Raw genomic sequence first — 14,563 nt, 5'->3', positions numbered from 1 at the left:
TAATTCCTGTATTTTTAGTAGAGACGGGGTTTTACTACATTGGCCAGGCTGGTCTCGAACTCCTGACCTCGAGATCCACTCACCTAGGCCTCCCAAAGTGCTGGGATTACAGGTGTGAACCACTGCGCCTGGCTTCCAGAGTGACTCTTTAGTTAGCTAAGGGGTTGCTCCTCTGAGAGCAGAGTTTCTCAACTCTGTTACTCCTGACATTTTGGGCTGGATAACTATTTATTGCAGGGGTCTGTGCTGGGCAACATAGGTATTGAACAGCACCCCTGGCCTCTCACTAAAAGCCAGGAGCACAACCTGCCTGACCCCACTGGTTATGAAAACCAAAAATGTCTCCTGACTTGGCCACGTGTTCTCTGTGGAGAAAATAGGCTCCAGCTGAGAACCACTGGCTTAGGCAAATGCAAAATTCACCTGGTAGATAATACTTTGTAGTTTCAACATACACTGCTTTATTCCGAGGCAGAAGCACATCAGGTATCAAAGGGCCCTTTGTACGCAGAAGCGATGCACTAAGAAAGGAAGCCTCTGATGAGAAGATTCCCAAACTCACTATCACAGCAGTTGGGACATTATTTTGAAATTTCAAATAACATGTAAGGGACAGGAATTTCTTCTGTATTTACTGAGTTTTTAAAAGGTTGAGAAATTGAGAGAGAGAATATCAAATTACCCAGAAAACACTTTCCTTTACGAAACACACTGTATTAGGAAACAGGGATTTTAGCAATTGAAACCTACTATTGTGAGGATATGGTACAATATTAACAATAATAATAGCAGTGCCACTTAATGAGAGCTTGCTATATTCCAGGTACCTCTGCTAAGCATTTAAAACTCACAGTCTCACCTGTAGTGAAAAAGGATCCTCTCTATTTCACAGATGAGAAAACTGTGGTTCAGAAAAGTCAAAGAACTTCTTTAAAGACTATATAGTGTGAATCTTCAGAATTTCCAATAATATATTTTTAAGTACCTATTTTCCAATAATCCATACATAATATGTTCACAAATCATAAATTGTGTTTGGTACCTTTTGGTGTTTTGTTTTTGAGATAGCACCTTGCTATTGCCCAGGCTGGAGAGAAGCCTCACTGCGATCAAGGCTCACTTCAGCCTCAAACTCCCAGGCTCAAGCAATCCTCCCACCTCAGCCTCCACTGTAGCTGGGACTACAGGTGTATGTCACCAAGCCTTGCTAACTTTTAATTTTTTTATAGAGACAGGGACTCACTATGTTGCCCAGGCTACTCTTGAATTCCTGGGCTCAACTGACCCTCCCACCTTGGCCTCTCAAAGTGCTGGGATTATAGCCGTGGGATTATACCCGTGAGCCAAGGCACCTGGCTTTGATGAGTGTTTTTAAATCTCAAATATTTAATATACTAAACAAGGAATTCAGTCTAACAGGTTAATACACCACTTACACTGATCTTAGAGGTTACGAATAATTTACATTGAATGCTGTGGACACCGACCTCTTGATCTATAGATATTGAGTAGGGAGGTGATAACTACAGTCTTAACACTGGCTGACACAGCTTGTCATGGTCCCTTGCTGAAAGAGGCATATTACAATCTATTCAAAGAAACCTGCAAAAGTAGAGGGAGAAACACAATAAAGCAATGTAAACTAGAGGCAAAATGTCTAATACTGAATTCCACAGCACTACAAGAGCAGTTGTGACAGTTGTGGATTCAGTGCTTAATTGTTTTTGGCAACCAGACACTACAAGAGTACCGAAAACAAATCCACAGAAAGTAAAAAACCTAACTTGATGGAAGAATTTCAAACGTAATCTCTAATAAACCAGACATGTTTACAAGGACCGAAACCAGCTGACTTTCTTAAAACCCTTGTTACTTATCATCTCAGACAGCTGCTAATGTTAATGTAAATGGTTTCAAGTCACAGTAAGAAGCAACAGTGAAAATACATTGGATAATTAGTGCCTGAAATAATTAGGACTCACTTCCTGGCTACTATACATTTCTACTTACTTCTTGCAAAAGGAAAACTGAAGACAGTCTATTTGGTGGCCATTTGTGGTTACTGATGTTGTTTGCTTTATGGCGGGTGGACCACCGCAAACAAGTTCTCTGCCGAACTACCAAAACGAAAACCAAAGTCTTCCGGAGAGAGATCACACATTAGCCTCTCCTGATCCAGTGAAATTGAAGTGACAGCACCAGGCAAGCAAAGCAAACCCGCCAATGAAAGGAAACAGCCCAATTCTCACTGGGTCTGGAGGGGCTGGCAGGAATTACATACAGCTCTCTCACCTTTTCAGCAGAAACAAGACATGAAATTGCTCCTTTCCAGGCTAATCACAAAGTGAACGGCGGTATGCTCCTTGAGTGACTCACCTGATGACTGTGAACGCCTTTTTGTGCATGTGCATGCCACGTACACACGCACGTTCCAGCACAAATCCCAACCCTGTCTGACCTGGCCATTGGTAGTGATGATGCCTTTTCCACCCAGGAATTCTCACATTCGCTCAATCTGGGTGAGAGGCTCTTCAACATTTTTCACCTACCGGAACCTAAAGGACGCTGCTGGTGGGCACTGAGGGAGAATGAATACCAGCTGGCCACACTCTGGTTGTGCCATATCCTCTGGTTTCACCTTGTTTCTCACCTGTATACATGAGGATTAGTAGCACTTCACTATTGTGCTTATTATAAGGACTAGAAATAACATGTCACTTGGTGCAGGTGCTTAGTAAATGGCAGCAGTTGTTAATGAAAATTATATTGATTTTGTTTGTTTTTAACAGTAGTCTTAGTGTACCTAGGTAAGGTTCTAGGATACTTTTTTTTTTTTTTTTTTTTTTTTTTTTTTTTTTTTTTTTTTGAGACAGAGTCTCACTCTGTCACCAGGCTGGAGTGCAGTGGTGCAATCTTAGCTTTCTGCAACCTCTGCCTCCTGGGTTCAAGCAATTCTCCTGCCTCAGCCTCACAAGTGGCTGGGATTACAGACACATGCTACCACACCTGGCCAATTTTTGTATTTTTATGAGGTTTCATTGCATTCCTGACCTCGTGATACGCCTTCCTTGGCCTTCCAAAGTGCTGGGATTATAGGTGTCAGCCACTGCGCCCAGTATTTTTCATACCATATTCAATCACCTCTTTGTTGAGTTATTAAAAGAAAAAAACCCACTCCATTTAAACTTCTAGCCTACTGGCCTGAAAATGGAAATCTATGTTCATGTTATAATATGGACATTTCCCTCATCAGAAATGAAAAATTAAAGACTACAGGTTTTCCAATAGGCCATTCCGGCTCTTAGATTCTGATATTTTATGAGCAAGAACCTCTTGTTTCTGTTGTTTTCTGCATGTTGCCTGGTTGTTAGGTATGCTGCTTTGTATATTATCCCATGTTGCCTATGCTCTGAATTACCATTACGCATTGTAATTACAGAAGCTGAGCTGGAACATCAAGTACTGGTAGCACGAGTTCTTTTTAAAACTTGAAAGTGCAGCTTCCTTATGAGATTTAAAATAGATTTACCAGCAAGGCTGCTGGTGACAAACAAGATGAGAAGGCTGGATTCTGATAGAGCGGTTGTGTGCCAAAGGCTTTTGACTGGCGGCCACCAGCTTGGGGTCTACCGACTGGCTGCTACTATAGTCCATCTTAGCACCCAGAAACAAAAGAAAATGGAGCCAAATATGACTACCAGCTGGTTCAATGCCCTCAATATACAGATGAAGGAGGCACAGTGCAGAGTCAGCTTGCCAACGCTGAGTCGGCAGCTACAAGGACCTTTTCGCTAAGACACTGCCTAAGTATCTCTGAAGCAGTAAGGTACTACACTTTGGGATAATCCTCAAACGGGTGCAACTGAAATCCGGGCCCCAGCACTAGCCTGTTCCCATAGTTCTTTTTCTCTCTAGGACTGAGGAGTTCAGTGCCAAAGCCCAGCTCTTTAACACCGAGGGATACAACCTTTGCTTCAGGGTCCATGTAAAGGTAGATCCAGGTCTGGAGTCTTCGTTCCCTTTGATTCAGTCACCCTGGGTTCCCCAGCCATGGCCCAGCCCTGTGGAAAGACCTGCTAAGGTACCTGGGCTGCAGTGTCTTTGTTACCATGGCTACTGCCCTCTGTTCACAAGTGTGACATCACTACCTTTTAACTTGTGCTGGAGGCAGGGGCTGTAGGAACAGAAACCAGTGTGGGCCAGGGGCTGCATTCCGTCATCTTTCCACTGTCACTAGTAAAGGTTCTAGTCATAGCTACTTTTTTTTTTTTTTTTAATTGAGACAGAGTCTCACTTTGTCATTCAGGCTGGAGTGCTGTCCTGTGACCTCTGTTCACTGCAACCTCTGCCTCCTGGGTCTAAGACATTCTTCTGCCTCAGCCTCCTGAGTAGCTGGAATTACAGGTGTGCGCCACCATGCCTGGCTAATTTTTGTATTTTTAGTAGAGATGGGGTTTCATCATGTTGGCCTGGCTGGTCTCGAACTCTGGATCTCAGGTGATCCGCCCGCCTCGGCCTCCCAAAGGGCTGGGATTACGGGCTTAGTCATAGCCACTTAATAACAGCAGGGCTTTGGGCAAATTTCAGTAAAGGGACATTTGAACTCTAATGTCTCCAAGGTGCCTTCTAATTTATCTCTGCGACTGTCCCACAGTTCCTCACGGTGGGTAAAAGTTCGACTCTCCACGGTTAAACACGATGCATAATATATCACATTTTGACTTAAAGGAAGAAGCTTTATAATGCTGTACAACCTTGACTGGCTAACCCAAAGCAACGTAAGTGAGAACATTACAGCAAACCCCACATCCCAGCCACTCAGACGGCTAGCAGCCCTAACCATGCGGAACACAGCTGTGAACCAGAAGCAGGCAACTGCCAGAAAGCTCCATCACTTAGCTCCTTAGGAGATAGATGGCATTAGCCCCGATTCCTTTTTCAGAGCGATTAAGATGAAACGAGGGAAAGAGATTTAAAATGTAGGTTTTCGTGTAGCAGAAACTCTTCTGGGGATTGTCCATTGGTTACAGAATTGTGGAACAGCGTGAGCACAAGGAATGAAAAAGCGACCGCTTCAGAACAACTGTCTTTTCACTCCCCAACTCCAGCCCCTCGACTTCACACAGCACATGACTAGGAAAGCAGATTCACCAGGCTTGGGTTTTCAGACAAGTACTTCTCACATCTAAAAGAAGAAATGCACTGATTCCCGAAGGGCTAGTCCTCTCCCGGGCTACTCTTTCCTGGAGTGAGGTGATTCACACATTTTGGTCGGAGATGCATTTATTAAAAACCCAGCAGTCTCCCGTTGCCCCAACTCCCTTCCTTGCAATTGCATCCTCCCTCCCTCCCTGCCTCAGCCTAGAAACTGCAGCCAGGTCTCCAGGAACACAGAGGGACCCCAGCCAGTGGCTGAGACTTGCACTGAGGTTTCCTTTCCAAAGTGTGGCCTTTAAATCCACAATGAATTGTACTGACATTTCATCATAAACACTGGCCATATTGTTTATTCCAGCCGTCTCCATGAAAGAAAACAAAACTCCCTTAAAAATGGAATGTATATTTAGGAAAATCTCTTTTACATTTGTGTCTGTAATGTATTGAATGTATGAGATTATACAATTCCAAGAAGCCTTTTAAAAGACTTCTGTTTGTCTTCTGTGTCAATGAGTGAAAAAAAAAATGAATTAATTGCTTCTTGGAATCCTTAAGAATATATATTCTCTCTCCTACCTTAGAAAAACAAGACAAGGTAAGATCTTTAAACGATCTGTATGAGAACAACTAACATCAGGGGTGCTGGCTCCAAAGCTCCTGTTGATATTTTACTACGACATTTTACAACTGTAAAGCCTACCTCCGCCTCTCTCCTTCTCATCCTCTTCTTCCTTCAGCAGCTTGCCAATGGAATTATACCACTTGAACTGTGGGGCAGGGACGCCATGCACACTACAATTAATCAAGGCACTGTTCCCTTCCTTGACTATGATATGGTCAGTTCTGGCAATGATTACAGGCACAGAGCCCAAGACCACGTTAGTGCCATTTAAAGTGCTGTTAGTCACACTCTTCGCAGTGGCTAGAGTGGATACGAGGATTAAGAAGGGCACAGAAGGTAGAAAGCACACAGTCAGATGGCTCTTCAATTGATACATCTTCTTTGCTTGCTCTGTAAGGCAATAGAGAGATGGTTTGCCAACCAAATCTTCTATCAGACAACACACCGTTCACAGCAGCTCATGGGACAAACCTGTCCTGGATCCATAGAGTTGGTACTTGATCAAGAACCTGTTTTTAAAAAAAACAAAAATATATATACATAAACATTAGCATTCAGCCACTAAAAACAGTATTTACAGAATGTTAGTAATGCAGCTAAAATACAAACACCTACATACTTTTATTTGAGACAGAGTCTCGCTCTGTCACCTAGGATGGAGTGCAGTGGGGTGATCTTGCCTCACTGCAACCTCTACCTCCTAGGTTTAAGTGATTCTCCTGCCTGAGCCTCCAAAGCATCTGGGATTACAGGCACCCACCAACATGTATGGCTAATTTTTGTATTTTTAGTAGATACGGGGTTTCACCACGTTGGCCAGGCTAGTCTTGAACTCCTGACCTCATGTAATCTGCCTGCCTCAGCCTCCCAGTGCTAGGATTACAGGTGTGAGCCACTGTGCCCAGCCAAACCTACATACTTTTTAAACAAAACACAACCATAAGATGTTCCGGATGTGAATTACATTTTTCATAGAAATCATAATTTTTTTTTTTGCTATCCAAACATATAGCTCGTATAGGAACAAATATGTTAAATGTATATATTACTTCATAGAGCTCAAAAATGGATTCAGGCTTCTTTCATTTCCCATGACAAGCTCTCTTTACTCCACAGCCCCTGTCTTCATTGCGGAGGAGCTAACTGTCCACCTGGGTGTTCTGTCACCTCTTCTCTCCCAGTAAACATGACTTCCATTTTCGTCAGTGGTCACAGCGTGGGCTCTGCTGGCATTTGGAAGGACTCCATCACAATCACTCTGCCATTCTCCTAGCTCCCCATTACAGCTTCCAGAATGCTCCTTACTCCCTCATTCAACTGCCCGTGCTCCTCTGAGCACCACCTCATCTAGTGCTCTCTGCTCTGCGTGACTGTTACCTATGGCCTCCAGATCACTCACGCGCGGCCTGGTTTCAATCTCATCTGCCTCCCACAGGCTGGGGAGCACCAGTGTGTAGGGGCTGACACGATGGCTGGCTGCACTTCTATGCTGAAAGATTTAACCTTGTCCTCTATCCTCCATCTCATTCTCATCCTGCAGCCTTCTTCAAAGGCAGAAGTTACTCTTTCAATTCTGTCTACAATAACACTGAAGGGTTACCTGGTGATGATAAATTAGCTTCAGATCGTACATTTTTTTTTCAGTAGGAAAGAAAAGAGTTTTGTTTTGCCAAAGATTTCCATACACCCCCTAGGAAGCCAACACATTACGCCACCAGCCGAAAGAAACCCGGTGGCGAAGGGAGATAGCACACAGACTGCAAAGGCATGATAGACACCCTGCCATGACTTTGCAAATGTCTTTCTTTACTTGGCTAAACTTGTGGTTTCCTTTGTGGTTGTAAAGCTGACCTATTCAATACAGAAGAGCTGTGAAGAGCACGGTCTCAGGTTAGAGAGAGACAAAGCCAGGATTCTGGATGTAACCACCTTCACTGGCTGTGTGTCTCATACAAGACAGTTACAAGGATTCACAATCAAATGTCTGTCACACTTACGTCCTGCTTGCCTTGATAAACAAGAATTATTGGCTTCCTTTATTGAAATTACGCTTCTCGAATCTGTTTTTAAGTTATGTCTTCCAAAAGCCAGACCTTGAGTTTTATTTAAAACGTTATAGGCCGGGCGCAGTGGCTCACGTCTGTAATCCCAGCACTTTGGGAGGCCGAGGCGGGTGGATCACAAGATCAGGAGATCAAGACCATCTTGGCCAACATAGTGAAACCCCATCTCTACTAAAATACAAAAATCAGCCGGGCGTGGTGGAGCTCGCCTGTAATCCCAGCTACTCAGGAGGCTGAGCAGGAGAAACGCTTGAATCCAGGAGGCGGAGATTGCAGTGAACCAAGACTGTGCCATTGTACGCCAGCCTGGTGAAAGAGCGAGACTCTGTCTCAAAAAAAAAAAGAAAAAAACAAAACGGAACAAAACGTTATTATAAATTACAATTATAAATGACTTTCAGCACTGGGTCCTTTGGCAGGGGCTCAAGTCTGAGAAAGCATAAGCTGCTTCCTTAGGTGTATTCTGTGGTGAGCATGTGGTGGGCAGGAGCTGGGTCACTCATCACTGACTCCCTGGTGCCAGGACCATAGCAGATGCCTGGCTAAATATCACAGGGGAGGATCAGAGATGAGGCAGGCTGGGAGATGGGTTCTAATAAATATGGGTGGTAAATATAACTTTCTTCTCCAGTTAGAGAGAATGCAACAAATGGAAAATCAAACTGAATTTTAAAGCACGTATCTCGAGACCTATTTTCAAACAGAGGCTCTCCACATTTGGCTTTCTGCTTTCTTTCTTTTTTTTCTTGAGACAGAGTCTTGCTCTGTCACCCAGGCTGTAGTGCAGTGGCACGATCTTGGCTCATGGCATCCTCTGCCGCCCAGGTTCAAGCAATTCCCCTGCCTCAGCCTCCTGAGTAGCTGGGACTACAAGCACACGCCACCGTGCCCGGCTAATTTTTCTGTATTTTTCATAGAGATGGAGTTTCACCATGTTGGCCAGTATGGTCTTGATTTCCTGACCTTGTGATCTGCCTGCCTCGGCTTCCCAAAGTGTTGGGATTACAGGCATGCGCCACCACATCTGGCCAGCTTACCACTTTCAAACGCATTGTGCTAGCAAGAGTAAAGAGAAGGAGATACTGCTGTGCTATTATATTTTAATAATGTCAGCAGGTGCTTTGGGCTAGAAACACAGCAACTGTTCTGAAATGGAATCTAGTTACCTTAGGGACCTTATGAGATACAGAAGCAGTGACTTTCACTTTATGCAGGAATTTCAGTTAGCAAACAGGTTTCCTTCTCTTTCTCATTTCCACTCCCATCCTCCCCCATCCGGAAAAGTTACTAAGGTACAGAAGACATAATGCATCATTTAAAGGTTGTTTGTATCAAAGTGTTAAGACTGTGAAACTGTATTCAAAGCATTGAATTCACACTACTGAATTAATAGTTTTAGTAAGAATTTACTCTCAATTTACTCTTTTGCTTCAGATTTTAAAAGATGTATTTATTATGCACTGGGCACTCTGCCAGGATTTAGGGGATGGGAAGTGCCACAAAGCTCGATAAACCACAGACCATGTCCACTCACAGCCTAGGTGGAGAAAAGACATACAGATAACTTCAACACGTTCTCCTGGTGCTGTGGGCTTTGTTGATTGTCATCCAGCATGCAGCTGAGTTCTACCTTTCCTTTCTTCCAGTCCCATGGCTCACGCAAGTCCTAGTCCTTCGCCCTACCCCATGGCACCCGCAACTCCTACCAAGCTTGCATTCCTCCCTGGTGCATAATCGTGCACTATTCTGTTTTGTGTTGAGGAAATTCCTTCTCGATTACAAGGAGAGCTCCTGGACAGCAAAAACTTGCACGCGTTGTTTAGTAGGATTTCCTTATTGCAGGGCACCCATAATCATCTTTACATACTTGCTGTATGAAGCCATGCTTATGTGGAATCCAATGGCAATTATTTAAGAACAAATGACAATGTGTTGCCTGAAGAACGTAAGATATCATGTGACTTTGGACGCTGGCAAAATATTCTGCAAATGTACTTTTTCAGCTTGTTGGATTAGGATCTTACAGACAGAACCAAGAAAAGTTTAGTTGACTGGGCGTGGTGGCTCACACCTGTAATTCCAGCACTTTGGGAGGCTAAGGCTGGCAGATCACGAGGTCAGGAGTTCGAGACCAGCCTGGCTAATATTGTGAAACCCCATCTCTACTAAAAATTCAAAAATCAGCCATGCGTGGGGTTGCACACCTGTAGTCCCAGCTACTTGGGAGGCTGAGGCAGGAGAATCGCTTGAACCTGGGAGGTGGAGGTTGCAGTGAGCTGAGATTGTGCCACTGCAGTCCTGCCTGGGTGACAAGAGTGAGATGCTGTCTCAAAAAATTAAAAAAAAAAGTTTAGTTGATAACAATCTAACACTGTGAAAGACATTTGAGCCAGCAAAGAGTAAACTGTAAGTACTATAATCCAGCAGCTTAAAGTGCAGTCCTTCAAAATACAGGAACAAAGACAAGAGCTTTCAAAACCAGGGTTTAACAAAAGCTACAATGGACTGGTTGTTAAACCTCATAATCTTTGGGAAAACTCTGAGAGACGGCTTTATTTTCTATAAATAGAACAAAAGAGGAATATTTAGCAAACATCAAATGTTTCTTATTTTGACCTCTTCCCTACCTCCCAGTCATTGTATTTTATCTAAAAATGTTTAATAAACTACTTTGTTGAGTCCTATTTCTTCTTTCTCCACCAATAATCAACAAGACTGTTGCCCATGTATTTCTGGAATTGGAATAGTACAAAGGGGTACAAGCACAAATAGCACAATAGCACAAAGGGGCATTTTGTACTAAGTGAATTTTATGGTTTTTGCTTGACAGACTCAGTGTGGGCATTGCCCCATCTACTCTGACGAATAATTTGTGGAGTGATACAACTGGATTTTGCTGCAACACCTACTGAAAGTTACCCCTATTTGCATTTGCGTGGGAATGATGCCACGGGCACATAAGCTGCCATCTGCATTAAAACACATTCTTCATAGGGTTATACTCATGAAGCATTTTTCATATGAATTGGAAAGTGGCAGTAAAATACTCAATCAGACATAAATGCTAACTTTTCAAAACTGGTAATCAACTCAAGCCATGTTAGTTATGAATATACTTCTGCCACTTCCTTTCCCATATATCATAATTAATTCAAAATATCCATGTCATTTTAAGATAAAAATTAAAAATATTTTTTTGCAATTTTTTTTTTAAAATAATGAGAACAAAATTCTCATTGGCCCATTCTATCCCACCTAACATCTTTCAGGATCAGCAAGGAGTCTCTTGAACAACATGGGTTTGAACGGCTCAGTCCACTTACATGCAGGTTTTTTTCAACAGAATTTACACTGAGTGTACCTGTTTCTCCTGCCTCCCCTCCCACCTCTCTTCCCCCTCTTCCACATCCACCACCCACAAGACAGCAAGACCAGCTCCTCCTCCTCCCTGGTCTACTCAACTCGAAGATGGTGAGGCTGAAGGCATTAATGATGATCCACTTCCCTTGATGAATAGCGAATGTATTTTCTTCTTTTTAAGAGTTTCTTAATAACATTGTCTTTTCTCTAGCTTACTTTATTGTAGGAATATGGCATATAATAAACATAGCATACAAAATATGTGTTAATGAGCTGTTTATGTCATCAGAAAGGCTTCTGGTCAACAACTGGCTATCAGTAGTTACGTTCTGGGGAGTCAAAAATTATATACAGATTTCCAACTGCATTGGGGGGGGTGCCCCTAACACATGTTGTTCAAACAACTATACTGAATTGTAGGTAATTAGGGTGATCTCTGGATGTAAACTATTCAGAGATAAGGTTTGGCTGTGTTCCCACCCAAATCTCACCTGTAATTGTAATGATCTCCATGTGTCAAGGGCAGGACCAGGTGGAGATAATTGAGTCGTGGGGGTGGCTTCCCCGACACTGTTCTTGTGGTAGTCATTAAGTCTCATGAGATCTGATAGTTTTATAAATGGGAGTTCCCCTGCACACCCTCTTTTCTTGCCTGCCACCACGTAAGACATGCCTTTGCTTATCCTTTGCCTTCCGCCATGATTGTGAGGCCTCCTCAGCCATGTGGAACTGTGAGTCAATTACGCCTCTTTGCTTTATAAATTACCCAGTCTCAGGTATGTCTTTATTAGCAGCATGAGAACAAACAGATACATATGGGAATCTAAAGTCAAGGGCCAAGAAATCTCTGGAACAAGAACGTTCCTTTAGCAATTACCGCAGTCCAGAGTCAAATGTCCAAAGCCTTACTACAGAGATTCCTACTGCCCTGTTTTACAGCCTGTTTCTGTACAGAGATTCCTGATGCTTTAATCACACAAAGGTAATACCTAATTCAGATAGCAAATGTGATCATCGCAGGAAAGAAAGAAAGGGCATTGCTTTTAGAAGCACCTAGAGGGGATCAGTTCAATCCAAATCGATATGCATGACCTGAGAAATGACCCCATGCCAGGTGCCCTGCCAGGGGTGAGGAACACAGAGGTGAGACTAAGGCCTCTCCCCTCTCGTCTCAGAATCCGGCAGGGGGACAGAGGAACATATGTCATCACTTATAAGACAGTGTGACAGCTGCCCATCACAGGGCATCAAAGATCTACTGGGGCATCAGAGAAGAGACTGAAGTATGAATAGTATGGATGTACCAGGAAGAACTTTCTGGAAGAAGTGATCCTTTAATTTTAAAGAAGTCCCCAAGTGGACCAGGGGAGAAGAGCTGATCCAAAAGAGGGCTGAATATTCAGAGCAACGATGATGACAGAGAACCTGGGTCAATGTCTGTAATTGGGCATTGATGCCCAGGTGTGTGTATGAGAACGGAGGAGGGGCAGCAGGCTGGAAAGGCAGGCTGGCCCAGATAACGACTGGATAGTGTGCAATGCCAAGGGCGATTCTGAAAGGGAGAAGTGACAGGGCTAGCTCTGTGTTTACAAAGATCAGCTTGATCCTCGTAGGGCTGCAATGTGGAGCTGGCTAGGAGAATAGCATTACACAATATCCAGGAAAGAAATGATCAGAGGCCTGAACCAATGGCAGTGGGGAAGGAAAGAAGTGGGCCGATCCAAAGAGGCGCAGGAATTAGAATGCACAGAATGACTATTCAAGTAGCAGGTTCAAGTAGTGCCAGAGCTCCTGATTGTGGCACCTATGATTATACAGACAACAATTAGGAAGGAAGTGTCTCATTTGCTAAAAACCAATGCCTGGCACTGTCAGTGGAATCCACAGATGAAGAAATTCAACAAACCACTCCCTTGGGCAGCACTCTCCACTCTGCTGCCACTCTTGGATGAAGGCCTGTCTGTGAGCAGCGACCTGGCAGAGGACATGGTGGCTCCTGCCTAGCTCCTCACGGTTCCTCCTAGCTTCACCATCTACTCTCTCCAAACCGCTGACTGATGGAGGGTGTTGTGATGGCAAGCAACAGTCATGACATTTAAATATATAAACTCGCAAATTAAGAACTATACAGCAGCATGCCGTGAGAAGAATTAGAACCTGTCTTATTAAAGTAGCTGGCCCTTGGGAGGAAAATGAGACTCAGGAGAGACCTCATGGCATTCTTGGTACAACATGTGCTTATTAATTGTGGAGTGTTAGGATGATTTCCAGCTACTTCATGGGTAGAACTAAGTATACACCCAGACTTGCTGGATTGCTGTGAACAGCCAGCAGATGAGCTAAGCCCACAGAACCACTGAGAGGGGCGGCAGCATTATTACTCCAATGACACCAACGTTCAGCCTCTACAGATTTCATTTTATGCTCTGTTATTTTTTTTTTATATATACATAGAAGGCACATACTTTTTCAAAAACTGATCCAGGTTAAATCACTGTTTTTCAAACTAAAAAACAAACTAGAGGCACAGAGATGCCATTCATCTTCATAAAACTTTATTTTTAATAGAGCAGAATATTAAGAAACCATTCTTGAATCTCTACACTTTGTTCACATGGTATGCATTTCTGATTGAAAGTAAATACAAAATAAAGCTCTCAGAAATATAATGTTTAAATTGCCCAGGGTCATCAAATGATTATTTTAAAACATCACTCTAATATGCAGGTGAAATACTGCTGACATCCTACTAAACGTAAGTGCTGGTTAAGCCTGGTCATCAGAAGGGAGATACTCAAGGGATCTTTACTACAGTCTTTTAAAGAGAAAAAGAGAATCACAAACCCTTACAAAGGGAAAAAATTACATTAAAGGTTGTTCTCTATATATAATTATTAAGCAAGTTAAAAACAGGGCTACACATGTCTTCTCAGAACTAGAACATTAGACTTGGAAAAACTTGGGTATCTTTTCATAAAGGTTTTCCTTTATTCTAAAAAACGGAGGCCTAGAGAAGGCTTGGTATTGCATATGGTCACGCAATTAATTTAGTGGCTCAGAACAAGAATAAAAAGACCATGACTGCTAATAATGATTCCAGATCAGGCCTGGGATTGTTTTCTTGGTTCCATAAAGGCAATTTTTAAACCATTCCAGCACTTGAAACATGCAATGAAGGCTATTCTAATCACAGGTTTGTCATTAATGTTTTAGCACACATTTAATGTCAAATTCTTATTCATTATTCATGTATTAAGACAGCATCTCACCGTCATCATGGCTCACCATAGCCTCAAATTACCGAGTTCAAGCGATCCTCCTGTCTCAGCCTCCTAAGTAATAGGGATTACAGGCATGACCT

At 43.0% G+C, this 14,563-nt stretch overlaps 1 protein-coding gene across 6 annotated transcripts in view; it reads right to left on the bottom strand.

Annotated features, from left to right (window-relative positions):
- The window catches only part of MFAP3L (microfibril associated protein 3 like), a 42,609-nt gene that overhangs the window by 14,223 nt on the left and 13,823 nt on the right, over positions 1-14,563 (bottom strand). For 2 of the 6 annotated variants that reach the window (XM_074396983.1, XM_039479168.2), the window contains exons 2-3: positions 6,251-6,288; positions 5,858-6,169 (exon numbers count right to left, since the gene is read on the bottom strand). The exons of 2 other annotated variants lie outside the window; for them this stretch is intronic. In XM_074396983.1, the coding sequence (XP_074253084.1) occupies positions 5,858-6,155 (298 nt within the window). In that variant the 5' untranslated portion in view covers positions 6,156-6,169; positions 6,251-6,288. Of the gene's footprint in view, positions 1-5,857; positions 6,289-14,563 lie in introns of all 6 variants that reach the window. 2 more of the 6 variants (XM_074396980.1, XM_074396981.1) reach the window with 2 other exon arrangements.

Source organism: Saimiri boliviensis, chromosome 3 (genome assembly GCF_048565385.1).
Source record: "Saimiri boliviensis isolate mSaiBol1 chromosome 3, mSaiBol1.pri, whole genome shotgun sequence".
NCBI classification, from domain to species: Eukaryota; Metazoa; Chordata; class Mammalia; order Primates; family Cebidae; genus Saimiri; species Saimiri boliviensis.
The sequence above is the reverse complement of the archived record's forward strand: the minus strand, read 5'-3'. Positions and strand labels throughout refer to the sequence as shown.